Consider the following 21,608-nt stretch of genomic DNA (forward strand, 5'->3'; position numbering starts at 1 on the left):
TAGAGGTAGGATGCATATAGAACTTATACATAATGATGTTTAAAGAAGCCAGAGAAGAAATAGCAGTGTCTAGTGAAGTTCCTGCATTAGAAAGATGAAAGTTGGGCTCATTTCTCTTATCCATTAATCCTCCCCCCAGTTTACTGTTCGTCCTAGCCAACTAAATAGTACAGCATTTACAGCCTGGGTAGCCACAAAAGATAAAACACAGTGAAAGGCCACTGATCATTTATGCTTTGTGCAAGTCTGGAATAATAAAAAGTTTAAGAATTTGCTCAATAGCATTCTTGTTGCTACACAGCCAATTGCAGAAAAATATGCAAAGACACTAAAAACTCTTAATCTCTTAGTCTGAGTCAGAACCAAATCTATACAGACCATTCTTGTCAGACATTTAGACAAGTAAGTCTTTAAAAATGACAGTGATTCCTGTTACAGTTCTTGATTATATTAATAGCTGAAAAAAGTTCTCCTTATTTATTCTAAAAGTTCCATGTTGCAAATCATGGCAAATACTACTACAACTACTCTCCTGGATGCAGAAAACAATTTAAACCATCCCTCTTTACATTTGCATTGTATTGAAAGAGTTGGTTTACACTTCCACAAAACCCATGAAGTGAACCCAGGTTTTTCTTCACAGTGTGTCTTTAAAACTCTTCCACTGAATGCTACTGATTACTCTTTGACGATATTTTTTCAATTACATGCATATCCTGCTTTATAATAATTTCCAGACTGTAATTTTATGGTTCCTAACTAGGGAAAATAATCAGGCATCTCAAGAATGTGAAGTTCTATCAAGTCCTGGCCAACTACTCTTCCCTTACAGTAAATCTTTAGCACTATGGAGGAAGTTTCTGAGCTATGCATGATGGTTCTTACCATTACCCTGTCTGCATAAATTTTTACCAGTAGTACTGGCTAAGCACTTTTCCTGGCATCTTTACAGTAAATGTGAGCATATTTGGTCTATAATTACCTACATTCTTTTCCATTTTAAAGTATATGATGATTGACCTTTTCACGTGCTCTTTCATCTGAGTTCTCAGTGAATTACCAGAGATGTTGCCAGTGACTCAACTTTGATTAGTTGTGTGGCTCCTAGTACCCTAGAGTAAATTTAATCACTTTGGTGATGGTAATAAATCAGGTTTCCGAGAGCTGGTGGTAATTTTGAATTTTAAAAATAATTTTCGATTAATGTGCTAAAGGGTTTAGCAAGTTCATGCTGTGACATACAGATATGTAAAGCACTGCCTTAGTGATTATTTTACACCCTCCTCACACTAGTTAAGTAGATCTGAAACCTATGGAACATGCAGGAAACACTGTTAGAGGATTATGTGGTATAGTGGAGGTGCAATACCAGCTCCAGGAGTTACCCTTGGGAGCTATTTCCATATGCTTTCAAGATGTTTCTCTTTTTCCATTCCTGAAGGTGTGTGACACCTGCAACTCACATCTGCACCACATGCTGAGAATGCAGAGAGTACTGGACTTGTGGCTGCCTATTGCACAGATGCATTTTTGTGCTTTACTTTTAAAACAAGGGAAAACAGAATTTGCGAAGTACTTCCAGAATGAGGGATTAAGTAAATGGCAAGGCAGTTGAAAACTTTTTGCAATGTCCCAACTTACAGGAAGAAAGGGAAAGAATATTAGGGAGCAGGTAGCCTGTTTTTTCTTATAGTTTAAACGTTTCATGTTTTTACAAAGAACTTTCAACTTGTCAATTTTATTTAATGTGTGAGCTCTATGCTTTATTTCCGTCTCCTCCCAGAGTGATTTGTTTGAACAACATAGTTCAAAACTATGACCTAAGGCAGCTTACATGTTTGAAGGACTGAAGGTACAGAAATAGCTGACTATTTTACTACAAGGTGCTTTATCTTAATTGAAATCCATGCAAGTAAAGAGTTGAAAATGTCCTTGAGGACCATAGGGAAAATTGTGAAGACCTAAATCCCATGAGTTTTGTTGTTATTAGAGATACAGTTAATTTGTTTCTTTTGTTCTGTATTTAACCTGTAAATCTTAATCCAGCAACCCTGATCTTTCTTGCAGTTTTGGCTTTCCCTGCTTTTCTGCTGGGAATTAACCAGAACCGCCTGAAGGAAAAACTGACCAGCAGACAGATGGACAGCAAGTGGGGAGGCAAATCTGAGTCCATCAATGTGACACTGAATGTGGAACAAGCCTGCTACACCAGGGATGCCCTGGCCAAGGCCCTTCACTCCCGGGTGTTTGATTACTTGGTGGATGTAAGCTGGATTTCCTTGATTCTACTGAAGTATCAAAACAAGTACAAGTGCAGCAGGAATGTTCCTTACAGTGCTTTTCTTGTCTGTCATTTCTTTGGCCTGGTGTGTTTTCTTTGCCTAAACCTGCTCCGAGCAGCAGGAGCATGACCATGGACATCAGGCACAGGGCACTGATTATGTGGCAAACATGACAGTTCCTTGAAGCAACAAGCTGTGCTTTCAGTCTCCTGCCATAGGTGTCCCCTGGGATACTTGGACATCTCCCTGTCAGCATCCATACTTCTCAGAATCTTACTTTCTCCTACATAGCTGAGCAGAATTAGTGGATTACGGTCCCCTGTTCTCTTATCCCGCTCTCCTGCAAAGAGGTCCTTCAGCATCCAGATGTGGCACTTGAGACAATGGCCAAATTCCATTCTCCATGCTAAAGTACTCTTCTGTTTGGAATGAGCCCCTGGGCTGGATTGGAGGGGTAGGACTGTACCTTTGACTATAGATGGATGAAGCAGAGATGTCCTTCCTGGTGGCATTACCAGTGTCTCAGAGGTTTCCCTCATCAGGGTAACCCTGAAATTCCCACTATGTGCCTGTACCAGCACTGACACTGCAAAGAGGGGAACACAGAATAAGGTGAAAAGGGTCAGAGTACCATCTGCAAAATGCATCAAGTATCAGAATGAAAGCTGTTCTTTTTTTGTTGGCTCCTTTTTTTCAACTGAACCGGTTACACTGAAAGGGAAAGATTTTTACAAATAGTACATCCAAAGGCTCACTGACCTGGAAAACAGGATAGCATACTGTTTATTTCCTAGCTCTTAGTAACACTTTATTAAAAAGTGAAAGCAAAATAACCTGTTACATATATTGGTATTCAAAATATGTTATCTTTTAAGAAACTCAGTATTTTTATATAAGTGTTTAAGAATATAAATATAAATAAGAATATTTATCTTATATAAATACACTTTGTTTTACGTTTTGTTTCTGTCTTATTAGTCTATTAATAAGGCTATGGAGAAGGACCATGAAGAATATAACATTGGTGTCCTTGATATTTATGGATTTGAAATATTCCAGGTAAGGCAATGCAATACTTGGTGTTTTAGCAGATCTGACTGAGCTGAGGTTTTTTGTAAGTTAGAGGGGGAAAAAATCCAAACCAGAAAAAAAAACCCCAAACAAATCCTGTGGCCAGAATAAAAGCAAAAAGATCTCAGCCGAGCTTCCTGGACATTGTGATCTCACTGGTAATGTCTCACTTAATAAAGTATTGAAGGAACTTCAAAGAAATTGGGTCATTTATCTCAAAAGAAAGATCTGAGATTCCACAAAATATCTATAAAGTCAGCAACCCATCTATCACTGGCAGTGTTTCTTTGAAGCTTATTGCCAGCATAAGAACTAAAAATTATTGTGCAGGAGACTAATTTTTAAATTGTTTCCTTTTCTACAGAAAAATGGTTTTGAACAGTTCTGCATCAACTTTGTTAATGAAAAACTGCAGCAAATTTTTATTGAACTGACACTGAAGGCAGAGCAGGTAACCAGACATTAACTATTTTTGAATTCATAAATGAGCTATTGCTTTTTCAACTGTTGGAAAAATTGAGGTTTCATCATCTGTTAACAGTAAAATCTGCCCTGTTAAGCAAGACAAAGGAATAAAAAACAACTTTTGTTGTTGGCTGACCCTAAAACTATGAACCACATCAGCTGCAGACATTTGTTGTGTGACAGAGTGGTACAGAAGTGAGTCCACCACACGGTGTGCTAATGCAGTCATATGACTGCCCAGGCTTACTGCAGAGTCTGACTCACTGACAGAGATGGAAAACTGCAGCTTGGCTTCATCCCTGTGCTTTCCTTGAACATGACACACAGTTAACTGGGAATACTTTTCCAAATTTCCTCCACAACTTTTTTATTTTTTTAAAATATATATACATATGAATGAAATAGATTACAAACAAATGCAAAAATACTTGTGAAAGTATTTGCAGTTCTCTGCTCAGAATGGTCTTACTGCAAAATCTCACTTTACATGAGGGTGAGCTGCTGCCTGGAAGGGCAGACAGAACACAGCTGAGACAGGGCCACTGTGGTGAGCTCAGGGCTGGCACCAGCTCTGGGCCAGGGTTTTCAGGAATGCACACACACAATTGCCCTTGTATGGAATTACCCAGTCATTGCAGTGACTTGCAAAGTGTGCAGCTGAACTCGTATATGTGCAGCTGACGGGCCAGTTTAATCCAATTTTAGTGTGAGTTCTTGCCCAGTAACTCTGTAGATGTCTTTGTGGTTATGATAATGGCATACAGAAATAAAAAACTGAACTGTGTCTCTGTTCCATGTGTGTTTCTAAATGTGTTATTTTGGGGTCTGATCCTCTATCTTAATTTTTAGAATCCATCAGGATGTGGAGGCTGAGGTACACTGTCAAGATACCATAAAAGTTGCTTTGTTACTATTTGCAAAGTGCTTAGACAATAAATGCACTGTAGAAATATTCCTGATCCTGTCACTGAAGGGCTATGAATGACAAAGGAATGTGTGGGGAGAAGAGTAGGATTCCAATTCATCTTTTAGGCATCAGAGAGCTGGATTTAACTATCATTAGGGTCATTTCTTCCACCTCCACCCAATCATACATTTGGCAAGTCTCCCTGAATATGAGTAGTGAAGAGTTTGTGTCTATGGAATGTGTTGTAAATCTAGGGCTACATCTGCAGTGCAAAGGAATATTTGCATCTTTCTTTTTACTTAACAGGAGGAATATGTGCAAGAAGGAATTAGATGGACACCAATAGAATACTTTAACAACAAAATAGTATGTGACCTTATAGAGAACAAAGTGGTAAGTATGTAGAATAAACAGGTGGAAAAAAACAACCATATTTTTTCACTAAAATATTTGGGCAAGTGCTTTGCTGTCAAAGAAGGTTCATAGGAAAAATGCAAATACTGTTGTTCAGTTACTGAGTCATACTATGTCTATATATAAATCTTACATAAGATGTCTTATAAGAGCTCTAAGATATATGTCATCTAAGATACCATCCAAAAAGAGAACTACATGATTGATGTGGGGCTAAAAAATATAATGATGGAAAACGAAATTTTATCCACCTGAATTTATCATGAACTTACTGACACATTGTACATCAGATGATGCTTTTTTGTGTGCCTGGGAGATGTATTTCAGTTTGGGGAAGCCACAACACCACCTTCCTTGGAGGTACTGTTGCAAATTAGTCAGAAACAAGTGAAGAGAAAGTATTGTAGATAAAAGAAGTTTTGTGTCTTTGCTCCACAGAATGTTCTGCAGTTTCAAGTCTTTTTATGTTCTGATTTGGGGTGACGACAAATGTTGAGTTGTTCTTTAGGACAGGAGTGGGCTGTTTTTCAGCTAGTTCTTTATCCTCATGTAGGCCAGAACAGTAGTTCAAATACTGTAGTGAGTTGTGTTTAAATGCACATCAGATTTTGCCCATTTCCTGTCTGTATCAGGATAACCAGGAAGAAGGTAAGATTTCTGTCACAATATCAGATATTTAGCTCTAAGTTTGTCAAACTACAGCAGGTGAACTTAAATACTTCCCTCAGACTTTTTTTGTTTTTTGGTGGAGTAAGAAATAAACCTTAAATGTTGATGTTTTTGTTTTGTTTTGTTTTTTTCAACAGTAATCAGTGTTTCCCCCATTATTTCCCGCTGTCACTATCATTACATGAAGTGGCATCTCTCCTTAAACTGCTTATGTAAAAATAAATGTCTACCATTTGGAGGAAAATCCTTCCTGACTCTGCTCTGCTGGTTTTGTAGCAAAAATAGTTTTGTGTTTGAGGGGAGATAAAAACTGGCATCATGATTTCTTGCCCTCCTCACTTCTGCTGCTGTTCTTGCTGTTGTTCTTCAATCCTTCAGAATCCCCCGGGGATTATGAGCATTTTGGACGACGTGTGTGCCACGATGCACGCCGTGGGAGAAGGGGCTGACCAAACACTGCTCCAGAAACTCCAGATGCAGATTGGGACCCATGAACATTTCAACAGCTGGAACCAGGGATTTATCATTCATCATTATGCTGGAAAGGTAATGTGGAAAATCATCACTGAATTCACTCTGATGTATTTATAAAGAAAAAGAACAGTAATGAGAGGAAGGGGGAAGCCCTATAGAGGGCTGGTTTGATTTAAAATAACCAGATTATCTCAGGAGACAGTGTCCTTTCCCAGCGTAGGGAGCTTAGGACAAATATGCCCCAATGTGTGTCGTTGCTGAGGAGAGATGAGTCTGGGCCTTGCTGCTATCAAAATTACTAACCTGAACTTAATATTAAATGTAATAAATAAGTGACCCATGACTTTTATTAATTGTAATCTTAATTGCTTGTTATAGTAGCAGTAAATTTAAAGAATTCAGATATAAAAATGATGCTATGGGGATGATATACCAATAAAACTGGGAATATAATGTACAGTTCTGTCTTCTTTGGGTTTGTTTCTCAGGCTAGTCATGGTTTCGTGCAGTTATAGTTAATAACAGTAAAGCCTTACTGAGCAAAAGCTTTTCTTCAGTAAAAGTCAGTTTTAAATTCACTTGTGTCATATTCCATTCACTAGCTCCACAAGTCTTTTTAAATTTGAATTTAAACTGAATTTAAATACAAGGATGAAACTCCTTTATGTTTGTTGTGAAAGATTTTAATAATACATGCAGGGATTTAGTGCTCATTGTAGTATCTAGGTTTGACCAGACTAACCAAAAAGTTCAGAACAGCTACTGATGAGGGCAGAATTTAAATTTTCTGTAATTATTGGGTTCTCAACTTACCAAAAACAATCAATTTCCACCTTGGCCCAGGTATCTTATGATATGGATGGATTCTGCGAGAGAAATCGGGATGTTCTTTTCATGGACTTGATTGAACTCATGCAGAGCAGTGATTTGTACGTAAGCAAAACTTGCTTAAAGCTAGGAATAACTCTCAGTTCAAATGGATGCAGAGGGCCTGACTTCTCTACTTTGCACCTTGTGAACTCATTTGTATAAAAGTGGAAATAAATCACAGCAGAAGAGTGGCATAACTTGCATTATATTGACCTTTATTTTCTACAAATTGGAGTAAGTGAGGCACTGCACTGTCAGAATCAAATGCTGTAGTGGCAGCCATTTGTTTTGGCCTCAAACAAGGCCTCCAGTGCTTTGGCATCCTCTCAAACAGGCACTGTTTTGACAAAAAAAGTAACTATTTTTGTTATGTATTTTATTAATTGATGATTACTCTCGCGGTAAGCCCGGAGGTGCTTTATTCTAATATCGGTGGTGAAAGCCTACCTGTTAGACGGGACTGTGTATACCCGCTGGGCTGGGCGAAAAAGAGGAATTTGGGGAAGCCTAGGCGCTAGCCAATAAGTTGCAAGCAGAAAGCTGCACTGAGCTAGCTCTTGTCGAAAGGGGAAAATCGGCAAGATTTGTTGTGGAAGTTTGCTAGCTGCAAAGCGCAGCAAAGCCGCGCCGAGTAAGAAGTGTGTATTTCTTCACAGTCTTCTAGAAGTCTGGTATCATGTCTTCCAATGCTCACTAAAATAGCAAGGGATCTCTATGAGGAGTGAGGCTCGTGGAAAATACTAATCTTAAAATAGATTTGACATAACTCTAGATTAATAGAAATAGCTATTTATATTCTGCTCAACTACCCACTTTTACAGCATATTCCTTGACATACCTGCATTGTATTGTCTTTCCATGCCAACGCTATTTTATAAATTCTTTCCTAGGCCTTTTATAAAGGCTCTGTTTCCTGAAAATCTTCAAGTGGACAAGAAGGGCCGTCCTACAACTGCGGGCAGCAAAATCAAAGTATGTGTAGTTTTTCAGTGAAAGTGTGTGTGCATGTGGCTGTGTGTTTGTGTATGAATATCTAAACAAATTTTAAAAAAAGTATTTTCTGTTTTTTGCTGTCCATAAGTTTTTAAAGATAGGCATCGGGAGGATCTTGATGCAAAGTGATGTATTGGTTCAGCTGTTAGAATTGTGTGTTGCCCATTCATTCCATGTTGTGTTCAGCTGCCTTCCACAGCAATGAATTTTCCAAACGAGCAATTGATGGTACTTGCATGTGCATAATGAATGAGCTGCTTCACTCAACCACTTGATGTCCCACAATTAACTACAGATAACTGGTCTCTTTATAGTGCAGAAATGCAGCCCAATGCCCACTGAAGTCAATACAAGTCTTTCTACTGACCACGGTGTGCCTTGAAAAAGGCAGCAAAAAGGCAGCGTTAGAAGGCTTTGTCTTAGAAGTCTCTTTGGAGACTGATTGTAAAATATACACTTAGATTACACATCTTTGGAGATCAGTATTTTGTCAACCTCTTTCCTCATATTTCACCCTGACAGTCAGGTTCACTTGATGCATTCCCTTTCCCTCCATGTTTTTATATAGTAGTTTTAATGCATTACATAGCTGGTGATAATGATGCCTTCTGTTTACTAAGCTTTTCATGAGATGCATATTATTTCAAGACACTTTCTGTGTTCTGGAGAAAGACCAAAGTCAACTGGATCTAGTCAATGGAATCATCAGCAGATGGTTGATAATTTTAGAATTCTCTCAGGATTTATACCCTGTTCAGCTCAGATCCTACTTTTTTCTTCTCTTCTACAGAAACAAGCCAACGACCTTGTAGGCACCCTGATGAAGTGTACACCCCATTACATCCGCTGCATCAAACCAAATGAAACTAAAAAGTCTCGAGACTGGGAGGAGAGCAGGTACAGATAAGCAGAGCATGTGATGAAAACCAGTGCTAGTAGTCCAAAGAAGCCACAAAAATTCATAATTTCTAATCACACAGCCAAAGAACAGAACTAGATTCTCTAAAGCTGTCAGAAATTAAATCTGGCATGACCCCTCATAAAGTTGAAGATAAGGGATGGTCACTTGGTCCAAATCAGCAGTTAGTGTATGCAGTTCTGAGCTTTTGTCCTATCAGTGATGAATAATCAATATTTCCGTAAGTATCAGTATATTATTATATTAAAGACTCAGTTTTTCATGTAGAATTTGCACACCAAATGCATTATACATATCTTCTAACTTTTGCTACTTTTTAAATTTTAAACCAGCTTCTGTTAAGAAGCTAAAAAGCCAGTAGGATTTCTGTATCTCCTTTTATGTATCAATCTTACCAGAAAGTGCCTATAACCAACAATGTAGAAGGTTCCTATTTTACTTCCTGACTTTTAAGTTTAATTACCCAACTCTTTAAAGAGAATTCGCTGGACTTTGTATCAGGTGATTATATAGATATTAAATAGATGTCTAAATTGTCAGTTTGGTTTATCACATCTGTTTTAAGGCATGGTGCCTAGAGCATGCTCCTCTTATCTGAAAGAAGATACTGCTCTCTTTTGCACTGAGGTAGGTGCTCAGTAGGGTATGTTTTCTGTGTGAGGGCCTAATGTAGATAACATTTATTACTATATACCAAGTACTTCTGGCAGTGGTAAAACTGCTGATGAAGCAAGTGGTTATTTCTGTTGCAGTGAAAGAAGTTGCAAGATCTGATAAAAAAGCATTCTTGAGAACCCCCCAGCAGAATTCACTTCCTGCTCTTTGGCATGCAGATTGGCACAGTCACATGCAGATGGAAGGCACTTACAGAAGCAATTGGGTCTGCCCTTCAAAGTGTCAGTGAGGGCTTGGCAGGAAATGTAGACCTGCTTTCTGTAGCTTTTCCACCCCTGAAAATCCTACTGTGCAAAGCTTAATTTTCCACTGACACTGGGGACTAAAGAAGGGGAAAGAAAGTGATCCTGGGAAAAGTGTTTATAAAACTTTTAACTATAAGTTGAGGGGCTTTTAAAATCAGTTATTTAGGTATTTGGAAACAGGCCTGTTATTGTGGAAGGTGTTGCTGGGAAACCAAGGAAACAAACAAATAAAATCCTAGTCCTGAGAAAAGGGCAGCTTTCAGGAAACCCCTTTTGGAGCAAAAATGGGCAAGATTTCTTCTTGTTTTCCCATAATGAGGATGGTGTGTTATCAGTAGCTGCTTTATCTGCCAAGTGAAATACAAAGGACTGTGTACTGTCAAACTGAGACAAAAATGGAAGTGCTGCTTATAATGGTAATTCTTCATCCCTGTTTAAAAATCCTAACATTCCCTCTCATTTCAATCTGTGATTGCCCATCTATTGTAGTAGGACTTCACTGTGGCAATTAGGGACAGATCAGGGGAGAAGAAATTTGTATATATGTGACAATTCAAAGTTCAGCTTCATTTTGTTGCTTCTCGATCTAACTGTGAGAGGGAAATACAAACCATAACTGAGTTTATGTGATATTTTGCAGAATGGTTGATTAAAGGTGGGTTTTTTTCTTTGTTTTCTGCTGTGATCACATAATGCTGCATCATACACCGTGGCCAATGTGATGGGAATAGTAATTTGCTTATTAGTAACAGGTTACTAGACCGTGAAAACATTGCTGAAAAAGGAGAAAATCCTTTCACAAAGCCTGTCTTACTTCATGCTAACAGAAGCCATGTAACTGCAGCTTTCTGCTGCTGTTAAATAACTTTAAAATATATAGCACCGAAACATAGGCCTTGTGTAATATCTAAACCTTGTATAATACCTTAGTTATTCCAGAAATTGGGGTGTTCTTGAAATGTGTTTTTGTTCAGGTCCTGGCACAGGCACTTGGACTTGTATTCAAAACTGCTGCATTAGCTGAATTCCCAGACCCTGACCTGCTTGAGGTTGCTGCCTGGAGGGAGATTTTCAGTGTGCCTTTTCTCAGAAAGGAAGGGAAAAACAGAAAAATGTCTCAAATTCTCTGGTGCTGGACACTAATACTGGCAGGATAGTAAGAAAATAGGAGAAGTACTGTTGCTCCAGTGCATTATTCCAGATGTGAATAAGAGGGAAAGCTATAAACAGGAAAATGTATTTTTGTCCACCAGCATTCTAGTGTACCAGAATTCTTGGAGAGGATGCAAAATATGCTTTATTCCTTGAACACAGAAAGATTAAAATGTTTAGTATTCTTTATTATAAGCTAAAAGAGCAGTACCACTCATCATTTGGTAAAACACCTCTCAAAAGTGTTCCTTACAAAGAGGAAATAACAGAAGGGATTTTTGTCATTTGTGTAGCAAGGGATTTCAAAAGATTTTTTTCCCTTCATACTATGAGTCATGTGAAAAAAATGTCCCCAAAAAAAAAAAAAATCAATGGACAGTACATCTTATATTGAAATTTAGTATTTCAAAATAGCTAGAGAAATAACATTCACTGGGAGTGCTTCAGGATTTGATTTTTTTTTTTTTGGTAAAATCAGAGAAATAGAAAGCAAAAGAAAATTAACTGGCTTCTTACAGGCTCACTTTTTTAATTATATGTAAAGAAATGTTCTTTTATATACCGTTTATTAAATTTACAGGACTAAAATCTTAACAACTGTTATATTTCAGACTGAAGCTAAAGCTTCTATAATTTACCCTATAAAAGAACAACAGAAGCAATGCAATTAAAAACTGACCTTGCTTCTTTTACGACTTAGATGAGAAAATTAAGGAAATGCAAAGGAAACCAGCAACTGGAATTCTTCAAATCAAATTTCCAAGCAGGATATATAAGAAGGAACATAAAAAAATGATGTAGCATAGGTCTAGAAAGATGAAAAAGTGACAAAAGGAAGCTTTTTCTTCTTTTGCTGTTTTTCTGTTTTGAGATTCATGGGGACATATTTGTTCCCTCTTTCGAACCTCATTAAAGGTGTTGTGTATGAGGGAACTCTGGTGTTGGGATGATGATGTTTCAGGCCACATGTGCAGCAGAGTCCCTCCACAGCCATTAATACTTCTGTGGGACTGGGACCAGCTCAGTTTTTGTTTGCAGTTAAAGTGTGCCTGGACAAGTTGACCAGACACGCTTCAGCCAGCCTTGTGCCTGTCCTCAAATCCTTCCATTGCAGCATGGTTAAATTAGGAGCAATTCTAGCTTTTCATCAATATACCGACCTGGCTTGCTTTCTGATTCTTTGTAAAGTGAAAGTTTGGCATATGGGGCCTTTTTCCAGCCATCAGACTTGGTCCTGTCTCCAGAACAACCAAAAAAATGCTGCTCTGTGCTACTGTTGCTGTTTGAGCTATGTAAGGCACAGGTAAAACCTACAAGTATAGACCACAAAAGTTTCCCAGTCCCTTGGGAATTGTATAGGTAGTAGTTACTTGGCCTTTCATGGGTAATAGTATTAGGTAAGGAATTTGTTCATTAATTACCTTGGAAATGGGATGCTCAACTAGGAAAAAATATTGAGGTAAACCTGCTGCATATAATTCAGCACTGTAGTCTACCTGCCTTGAATATTTTTCCAACCATGCAGTGTGCATGGTAATGTGCAAGAATAGATTCATATAGCTGTGCATGAATTTTAGCAATCAGTAGTCTTTAAGCATGATTCAGGCTTTTAAGAATGCCTCCATCCACAAGTAGGCTGAAATAAAATGGATTGATTGTAAACCTTGTGTTGTTTTTGTCCACAGAGTAAAACATCAAGTGGAATACTTGGGTCTGAAAGAAAATATTCGAGTAAGAAGAGCTGGTTATGCCTACAGGAGGGTTTTCAAGAAGTTCCTGCAGAGGTAGGATAATACTCATTTAGAAGTACCACTGCACACTTGTTTATGTGATGAGGAGGGAGCCAAGAGGCTGCAAGTTTTGAAAGCTCATTTCCCACTTACCCTTTTCTCCCCATTTGCCTTGCTCAGTGATCTGAATTACACAGAGATTTGAAAGTGTTTTAAAGCCTGGCATTTTGTTTTTGAAAGTATTTTCATTTTTTCTGTAAACTTGCCTAAGGCCCCAGTTCTTTTTGTAGTGCTATTAGAGGGTACCTCAGAGTTAAAAAGACTTAAGGGAACTGCTGCAGTGCATGAAGTCTGCTAGCCTTTGTTTCAAATGTTACTGCTCTAGCTCTCCCAACTCTTCTTTCCCAATGAGAGACAGAAGATAGGTAAAGGAATTCAGCCTGCCATTCAACCATTGCAGTGTAAAAAGTAACTGCAGCTTAAATTGCTCGTTATCCTTCTACTGGTGTTCCAACAGCTGGGAATGGGTACAGCTCAAACCACTGCAGCTGCTCTCTGAATGAATGAAAGCAAGTCAGAGCTCTGTAAGACCAGTCCTTTTTTTCAATGTCTTAGGACCAGCTGTTAAGATGATTAACTACCTCCACTAGCTAATGAAATCCTCTTAAATAAAAGCAGTTTCAAGATTTATACAACATTCAGCTTCTGGTTTTTAGTAACTTGAGACATACAGCTAATAAATGCCCAAACTGGCATTATGTGACAAAACAGCTCTTGTTGGAAGTCTTTGAATTGCATTTGAAAATGTAAAACAAAAACCCAAACAGCTGTTGCAATGGTGGAGTATAATTAGGCAGCACAGAACAAAGCCATTAATAATACTTCATGATAATACCAAGAATGTTCTAATAATGTAGTAATAGTCAGACCTAAAGTATGGACTTACTTAAAGTAAGACCTTCAAGTATGGACTGAATTTTCATTATGGAACAATTTGAAATTCCTTTTTCGTCACGATCTTCAAGCCCAGATGTACAAACATGATTATGCTTCAGACTGTGTTACTGTTGCTGAGACAGAACAGCAGATTTATAATGAGTATTAAAATCTAGCCTCCATAGGTATTGAACACTGACTGTGAGGGCTGTGCAGGTCTAGCAATCTGCACAAAGGAAAGCTACATGGTACTTCTGGATCCACAGGCAACTGAAACCATTCTTTATGGAATTCATCCATTTGCTTCAAACTAATTTGCTGTGTTAAATTTAACATTGTGTTATGAGTAAAACTCCTCCTGCACCCTTTCCATCCACAGTTCCCTAGCATCCAGAACAGCTCTGTCCTGAGTCAGTGTGAGTAACAGCAGGCAGAGCATAGGATGGCCAGGAAGTGCATGCTTGGACACTTGTTTTCATTGGGCATTCCTTGGCAGCTCCAGATAAGTGGAGATTTCTGGGCTGAATAGACTTTTATGTACAAAATTTACATTTGCATGCAAAAAGCCACAGTATCTGAAAAGGCCCGTGTGTTCCAAAGCATAACCCATCTGAAAGCTGAGCTCCCTTGCTCTGGGTTTAGATATGAGACCTAACTGCTTACTGTGAGTTTAGAAGAGATAGTTTTGAGGGGCAATCATGATTTGAAATTGTTTCAGGAACATTTTAAGAATACATTTGTGCTGAAGTAAACTGTAAGGTAAATTACACAAGCTTGAAAAACAGAGATGCATGAACAGTGACATGACTCATTTCATGGGAAGCACAGGGATATTGAAGTGGCACTGCTAAACAGCAGTGAGCAGTGATAGAATTGTCACCTTGTCAAACTGTGAGATGTTTCACTGGTGCATGTTATAGAATAATCTATTTCTTCTGCCCTGCAGACTTGCCACACCAGTAAAATGTATGAAGTTAATTTGATAAAAAAGGAGAATTTCAAATCCATCAATTTGTACCCAAGATCTTTACTTATATTAAAAGGTCTTAAGAGTTCAGGAGATGTAGGAGAGACTTTCTAACATGCTGAAATGTCATGTCATGTTCTCTTGTGTGGAAGGTAGCAGTTTCAAACACCTTTATTAACCTCAGCTCCTTTATCTTCAGATTTACTTAGATCCACCTATACTGTGGGTGGTACAAGATGAACCTGCAAAAGAGGTTAAATAAATGAGCTGGGTCTTACTTTTAATTTAAGCTTCTTACTGGGTTGCTTCTGTTTATCCCATAATACTGATAAATTACATAAATATATGTGTGCACATTGTCTGTAAACATAGATTATGTTTATATAATAAATATACACTATAAATATAGCAGTGTAATAAACTGCTATATTTAAGATGGTGTAAGAGCTAATTCATTACACCATCAAGCATAGTACCTGAGCATTTGTTGACTGATAGATTTGAACATGAGAACATCAGTGTTTTCAGTCCTACTTAATTATTCATTAGTTATCATTCTCTTCTCATGTGCCCTCTCTTCAGAGGTATTTGGGTTTTGTGAGCCATTTCTTTTTAACTGTTTACTATTTTTCTTTTTGTGGTCTTGTTACTTAAGTTGCATGACACTGTCTCTGCTTCCTGGCTGGATAACATTTTAGATATTATGAGTGATCAACATTCCTTTAATGTATTTTCCAGCAATTCCTTGGGTACTTTTTGGAAACATTTTATTAGGAGCTGCCTAAATCATCTTAAGAACTTGGAAATTATAACAAACTAAACTCCATACCTTATCACTTTTTTTTGATTTGTGGAATAGTTTTACTAATAAGCATGATTTAGTTTATATAACTTAAGTACACTTAAAGCGTTAAAAAGAGATTGTCAAGAGTAAAGAACATAAAAGATTTCAGGGAGAGATTTGTTTTTAGCTGTTCTCCAGTCCTATTGTCACAGGAGTCTAAATAGCTGCTGCTAAAGAAGTTACTTATCCATTGACACACTGAGGCAGCTAAACAAGGAACAAGGCAGCTTTGTAAGTCCAGGCTGGCAGTTTCAAAAGCCCAAGTTAAGCCTGAAAAAGTGGACAGTTTAAAAGGGGGTAAAACCTGGCATCTGCTTCATTCTCAGGGATTATAGAGAATACCATGAGAGAGAAGGCTACTGCTTCTTTCTCTCTACTCGATATTATTATAGCACTTCCCTGCTCCTTCCCTAGCCCTCTGTGGGGTCAGTTCCCAATGTTCCCTCCAGGTAGCTCCAGCATCACTGTTGCCTCTATCTTGGCCAAGCCAAAGGCTGAGACAGAGCCAAGAGTGGCTCCTTGCTAAACACAGCCCAGCACGGGGTCAGGAGCACCAGCTCTTGCTTAGAAACAGAAAAGACCTTTGCAACCAAAAAGAGACTCAGAGGGCTTGAGTGAGAAACTGCCCACATGTGCTTGGGAATGGATGTAGAATACCAAGGATGTAGGTACTCAAAGTTGGACCATATGTAAATAACCTTGCCCTGGGTGTCAGCAGATCACAGCAGAACTTCCTGCAATTGACTGCTGCAGTTACCAAACAGCAGCATAGCATCTGGAAATGGGAGACTCCAGGGCACTATTGTCCTTCTCATTGCATTGTTTGGTCTCACTAAACAAGAAACATCTTAATACTCGGCATCTTGGCACACACCAAGCTCTGAGTCCTGCTCCAGTTGTTAACTCTCCCCAGGGTAATGCTGACCAAGAGTCAGTGGTATCCTGCTGCTGTTGGGTGCCAGGTCCTAATCTCTCCTCCTTGATGGTTAAGGTACGCCATTCTGACCAAAGCAACCTGGCCTTCTTGGAAAGGAGAAGAGAAACAAGGAGTCCTCCACCTGCTTCAGTCAGTCAACATGGATCCTGACCAGTACCAGCTTGGGAAATCCAAAGTCTTCATCAAAGCTCCAGAGTCTGTAAGTGTGGCAGAACATGATTCTTTACGTATGCAACTGTTTTGCTGAAATAAAGTCTTGCCCAGAAATTGAGAATGGGATCTGCTGAGGTGGAAGAAGAATAAGAGTTTAAGAGAAGCTGGGCAGGTCTGCCGTCGACACTGTACAGAAATTTGAGGCATTTTTACAACAGGCACACTACCTGAGGCCACTGCATGACTTTGACACAAATACAAACAGCATCAAATGCATCAAGAAGAGGAGATGGGATATGAAGATGCTTTGGTGGCAGGTTGCACAAAGTGACATCCAATCTGTCATATGAAGGAATACCATGGCATGAGAACTTCTGTGACCATTACCCAAGAAAACTGGTCCTTTTCTCAGTACAAGAACTACTGATGAAGGTTGAATGGTCCCCAGTTAGTAAGGATATGTTATGCAGCATTGAGTAAATCAATGTTCCAGAATGACTGCAGCTTGAAATCCCATTCAAAGAGAACATCAGGGAGGCGTCATGGGGCTGTTTTGATCCCGTGGCTACTAAACTGTATAAAATCTGTTGGAAAGAAGTTTTTTTACGTTGCTATTCTGGAAAGTTGTTGAGGAAAATCTGTGCTCTACTCACATCATTTATTCCTTATGCATCAGAAACCATAGGACTTAGTTTGTGCTTTAACTGAAGTTACATTTTAAAATAAAAGCAGACCACTTCTATCATTTATCATTTTCTGTTCCAGGAGCATAATTTTTTGCTCTGCAGAGCAATAGTAATTCAGGCCATGACACTGCTGTGCCCAATCACACAGGAAGAAATCTGTTGAAAGAAAAAAAAAATAATGCTTCTCCAAGTCATAATAGGAATTGTGTTGTTTCTACCATAAATAGGGTAAGATATTGTTCAGGAATAATGGGACTTCACATTCCTGCCATCTGAGAGACATGTTTATACACTACAGCATATAGTGCTCAAGATGTAGGTTATTAGAATACTTAGGTGCATATTGATATAAACAATATAAACAATTAAGGAAAGAAACCAAAATAATTTTTGTGTGATGGCTGCATTCTTGAATTGTGTTGCTTCATGGATAAACAAATACAAAATTTTAAAGTAGTATTGTTTGCAGTTTTATGTAACAAATCATACAAGGAACTATCTATCTTTCCTGAAATGTCCCTTGTCAGAGCAGAGATTTTTGGCAGCTTCACCTCCACAAATGGGGTGAGTCTTATTCCTGTTTTTTTCAAAGAAAGAAATGAAATAATTTCCTGGTGTCTGTCCTCTGTTTAATAGTGGCAGGTGCTCCCATAGGACTGATGGATCTAGTTCCCCTTCACTCTGAAGTGGCCAAAAAAGTTAATATTCTGTACCCCAACAGCTGCTAGGTTGTTTTCAAGAGGAAGAAATTTTTATCCAGTGGATGTCTCTTCCCATCCTAATGTTGGTAATACTAAGCCCTGGTTGCATAAATATGCCATTTAATGTGTATCTTTGAGTTTTCCTGAAGGGTAGTTCTGCAGGTTAGGAAAACATGAGGTTGACTGGAAATAGTACAATTTTTTGGGTTGTATTTCCAATTTAATTTAAATTAATACTTTCAATTACTGTATGTTTTCATAATTTTTTTAAATGCCATGAAATATCTTCATGAACAAGTAAGAGTATTTTTTTATTTTAAGTTGAAAATGGTTTTTTGTGAGCTGAATATTCTGAAGTTTGATTTATATCTTTTATTAAGAGAGACAGTCATCTTTCATCTTATATTACTAACATTGGCTAGGGTTATATTGCTTTTGAGAAAAATAATATTTTAGATGGTAAATGAAATTTTTTCTTTCTACCACCAAAAAAAGCACCTGTTGTGGTTAATCAGATGAAAAATACCTGATTTTCTTAGGAGTGCAAGAGGAAGCTTTATAATACATATTTTAGGGAAGAGTTTATGCAGTATTTTTATTTTTATAGCTTAAGAACTGGGATTTTAGCTCAGTGATTTAATTGAACTTCCTTAACAGCGATCTTCAGCTGCAGGTGATAGATTATTTTGCACTGAAATTTTACAATTGGCATTGTTGTTAGAGAAATAAATGGTGTGAGCGTTCATGAGAGACAACATCAATATTGTTCCTGTAACCTGAACCACACGAGAGCTGGTTACAGCCCTGCTGGGGCTGAGGGTGTTTTTGCATCAGGAGCACGCGTAGCTGTGTCTGAAACCCTAACCAGTGCTTGTGCTCCTGAGGAGATTTCTTTTTTTTAACAAGTTTTCTGTAGATGGAGGATTGCCAACGGTGAAATAAGGTTTTATGGGTGGCAGAAAGGAGGCTTCTTTATTTACATTTCCATCACACACCTGAATAAATAACTCTGTACAGAGCAGGCGAGTTCTGCGGAAATGGTTTGCACTAGATCAAGTTTCCTTTTCAAGATCAATATGAAGAACAATATTTTTCTGGATTTGCAGGGTTTAGAGCAGCAAAGGAAAAAAGAATCCTAATGCTCGGGTTTGCTTCTTCTTGTACCTGTATTTACTAATTATATCTCTTTTGAAAGACAGAAGAAAAGTTCTTACGAATCTTTAATACACAGTGGAGGGAAATAATAAGCAACAGTCATGTCAGTGGACTGATTGAATGCTGTGATTTAGCCAGATGCTTGTGCTTCTGATGAGACAAAAAACCATTTAAGCATGTAAGAGGCTATAGTGAAATATGCTATATCCTGCAATAATTTTGAAGTTGTTCTAACGCATTAAATTTACATATATTTTAGTGGGACCTGGGAAATTCTCAAAAAAAGGGATGCGCCTTCCATTTCTGTTTTGATAAAACAACATGGTCTCTTGATTTCTGACATTTTAGACTCAAAAGTCTTATTATGTTGTAATTCTGAAATATAAGGTCATAGTTGTAAATCCTGCAGCCATCTGACAAACTTCACTGGCGAGAGAGGATGGAGCCAATGGACACGAGAATGTGAAATTCAGTCAGGGAAGAAAGTTGCCTGTGAATACGTTGCACAGATCCAGAGAGATGTGGTGACATTCTGACAAGAGAGGTGGAAATTTTGGAGAATGTGGAGATGGAGGCTGGATGAATGGCCAGTGGAGAACCTTAGTTGCACCAGTAGAATATTCCAGGGAGAATCCATGCTCCTCCTCCTTCCTAATGGGCTTTGGAGCTTAATGGGTAGACTGGTAAGAGCCACAACCTCTCAAGCATCAGAGATTTCTTCCAGAACAGGACACCTGAACATTCCAATCTCTGCTCCCACAACTGTGGTAGAGGCACCAGCTTGGATCCAGAGTGAAATGCACTGGGGAATAGTGGAAGGTCAAATGTAGCCTTTTCTTGAGCTTTGCATGTGAAATGTTTGACACACTTTACCGTCTCTTTGTACAGCTCTTTTTGTTAGAAGAGATGAGGGAGAGGAAGTATGATGGGTATGCCAGGGCCATCCAGAAGGCTTGGAGGAAATACGCAGCCAGGAAAAGATACGTCCAGATGAGAGAAGAAGGTGGGTCAGAACTGCTGCTGGCAGGTATTTCACACGGGGTTCCAGGAACAGAGGGAGGCTCACAAGGGATGAAGGAGATCTCTCCCTCTCTGTGGGCAAACAATACAGTGCAGGTGACTGTCTAGGAATGACTGCAAACTGTTGGATGCCTGAGGTACCACTGACGAGGTTGAATGCTCTGCACACACAGATTTCTTGGGCTGAGCAGTGTTTTGCTCTCAAATCAAAGACAGACTGAGTAGGACAGACATCAGAGATGCTCCAGGGAAATCAAAAAAGAAGATCCTTCCCACAGTTGTGCAGGATCTGGATGTTCTGTAGATGGTACAGTCCAATCTACTGCTTAGTTGTGTGTGTTACCTGGATTGTGTGAAGGAACATTCTGGGTTTAGAAGAGTTAATGTTAAATTTCCAGAAATGAATGAGGAATTCCTTAGTTCCAGAAGTGCTCCTGATTCACCAGAACTGCTGAGCTTACCGTCAGTGTATTTCATTAGAAATGGATTTAATGATGGCATACGTCCTTATTTTAAGGATTAGTAGCAGTGCTTCTCTGTTTTTTCCATATTATAAACAATTTGTTTATCGCTTCTTGCCAAGAAGTTCTGTGTGAAACACAAGAGTTCAGGAAATGTAGTAAATGCTATTGATGTTTATTTTTGGTATTTAAGCGTCAGATCTGTTGCTGAACAAGAAAGAGAGAAGACGGAACAGCCTTAACAGGAATTTTGTGGGAGATTACATAGGCATGGAGGACCACCCAGAGCTGCGCCAGTTTGTGGGCAAGCGGGAGAAGATCGATTTTGCAGACACTGTGACTAAGTATGACAGAAGGTTTAAGGTGGGTTTAAGAGCCACATCCATTAGTTCTGCTGGGATGTAGAATTGTTGTCTTCATCCTGTAACAGAACGTCCACCGGGTTGGTGTCACACCATCCAGGACACCAGCTTGAATACACCAGCTTTTGATTTAAAGACTCACTGGGAAGCAGTTACAGCCCTGTGATCAGAACACTGCTGTTATCAAACCTGTTGTTTCAGGAAGAAGGTGTGATCAGAACACTGCTGTTACCAAACCTGTTGTTTCAGGAAGAAGGTGTGATCAGAACACTGCTGTTACCAGGCCTATTGTCCCAGGATGAGGGCTTTATGGGACTTGCTGGGCAGAAAAGCTGCATTAGTTAGGAAATGGGGAACAAAGCTGACTCTCGTGTCCTGTACCATCTGATGTGATTAACCCCAGCAGTACTTTTTTCACTTGAACCAAAGACTAAGAGTGTTGTCCCATATCACAGCACTTCAAATATCTGTGGAACAGCATCACATCAGTGCAGTGATCTCTGCACAGCTGTGCATTTTT

General features: G+C 38.7%; 1 protein-coding gene across 3 annotated transcripts in view; it reads left to right on the forward strand.

Annotated features, from left to right (window-relative positions):
• Positions 1-21,608, forward strand: part of MYO1E (myosin IE) — an 81,174-nt gene that overhangs the window by 47,220 nt on the left and 12,346 nt on the right. For all 3 annotated transcript variants that reach the window (XR_007628155.1, XM_050309831.1, XM_050309832.1), the window contains exons 10-21: positions 2,068-2,264; positions 3,261-3,341; positions 3,718-3,804; positions 5,032-5,118; positions 6,187-6,354; positions 7,126-7,211; positions 8,043-8,124; positions 8,936-9,042; positions 12,822-12,920; positions 16,605-16,749; positions 20,134-20,248; positions 20,920-21,089. Coding sequence is in view for 2 of the 3 variants with exons in the window: in XM_050309831.1 (XP_050165788.1) it covers positions 2,068-2,264; positions 3,261-3,341; positions 3,718-3,804; positions 5,032-5,118; positions 6,187-6,354; positions 7,126-7,211; positions 8,043-8,124; positions 8,936-9,042; positions 12,822-12,920; positions 16,605-16,749; positions 20,134-20,248; positions 20,920-21,089 (1,424 nt within the window). In the remaining variant the exon portion in view is untranslated. The remainder of the gene's footprint in view (positions 1-2,067; positions 2,265-3,260; positions 3,342-3,717; positions 3,805-5,031; positions 5,119-6,186; positions 6,355-7,125; positions 7,212-8,042; positions 8,125-8,935; positions 9,043-12,821; positions 12,921-16,604; positions 16,750-20,133; positions 20,249-20,919; positions 21,090-21,608) is intronic.

Source organism: Myiozetetes cayanensis, unplaced genomic scaffold, assembly GCF_022539395.1.
Source record: "Myiozetetes cayanensis isolate MyiCay16 unplaced genomic scaffold, myiCay2020 scf14, whole genome shotgun sequence".
NCBI classification, from domain to species: domain Eukaryota; kingdom Metazoa; phylum Chordata; class Aves; order Passeriformes; family Tyrannidae; genus Myiozetetes; species Myiozetetes cayanensis.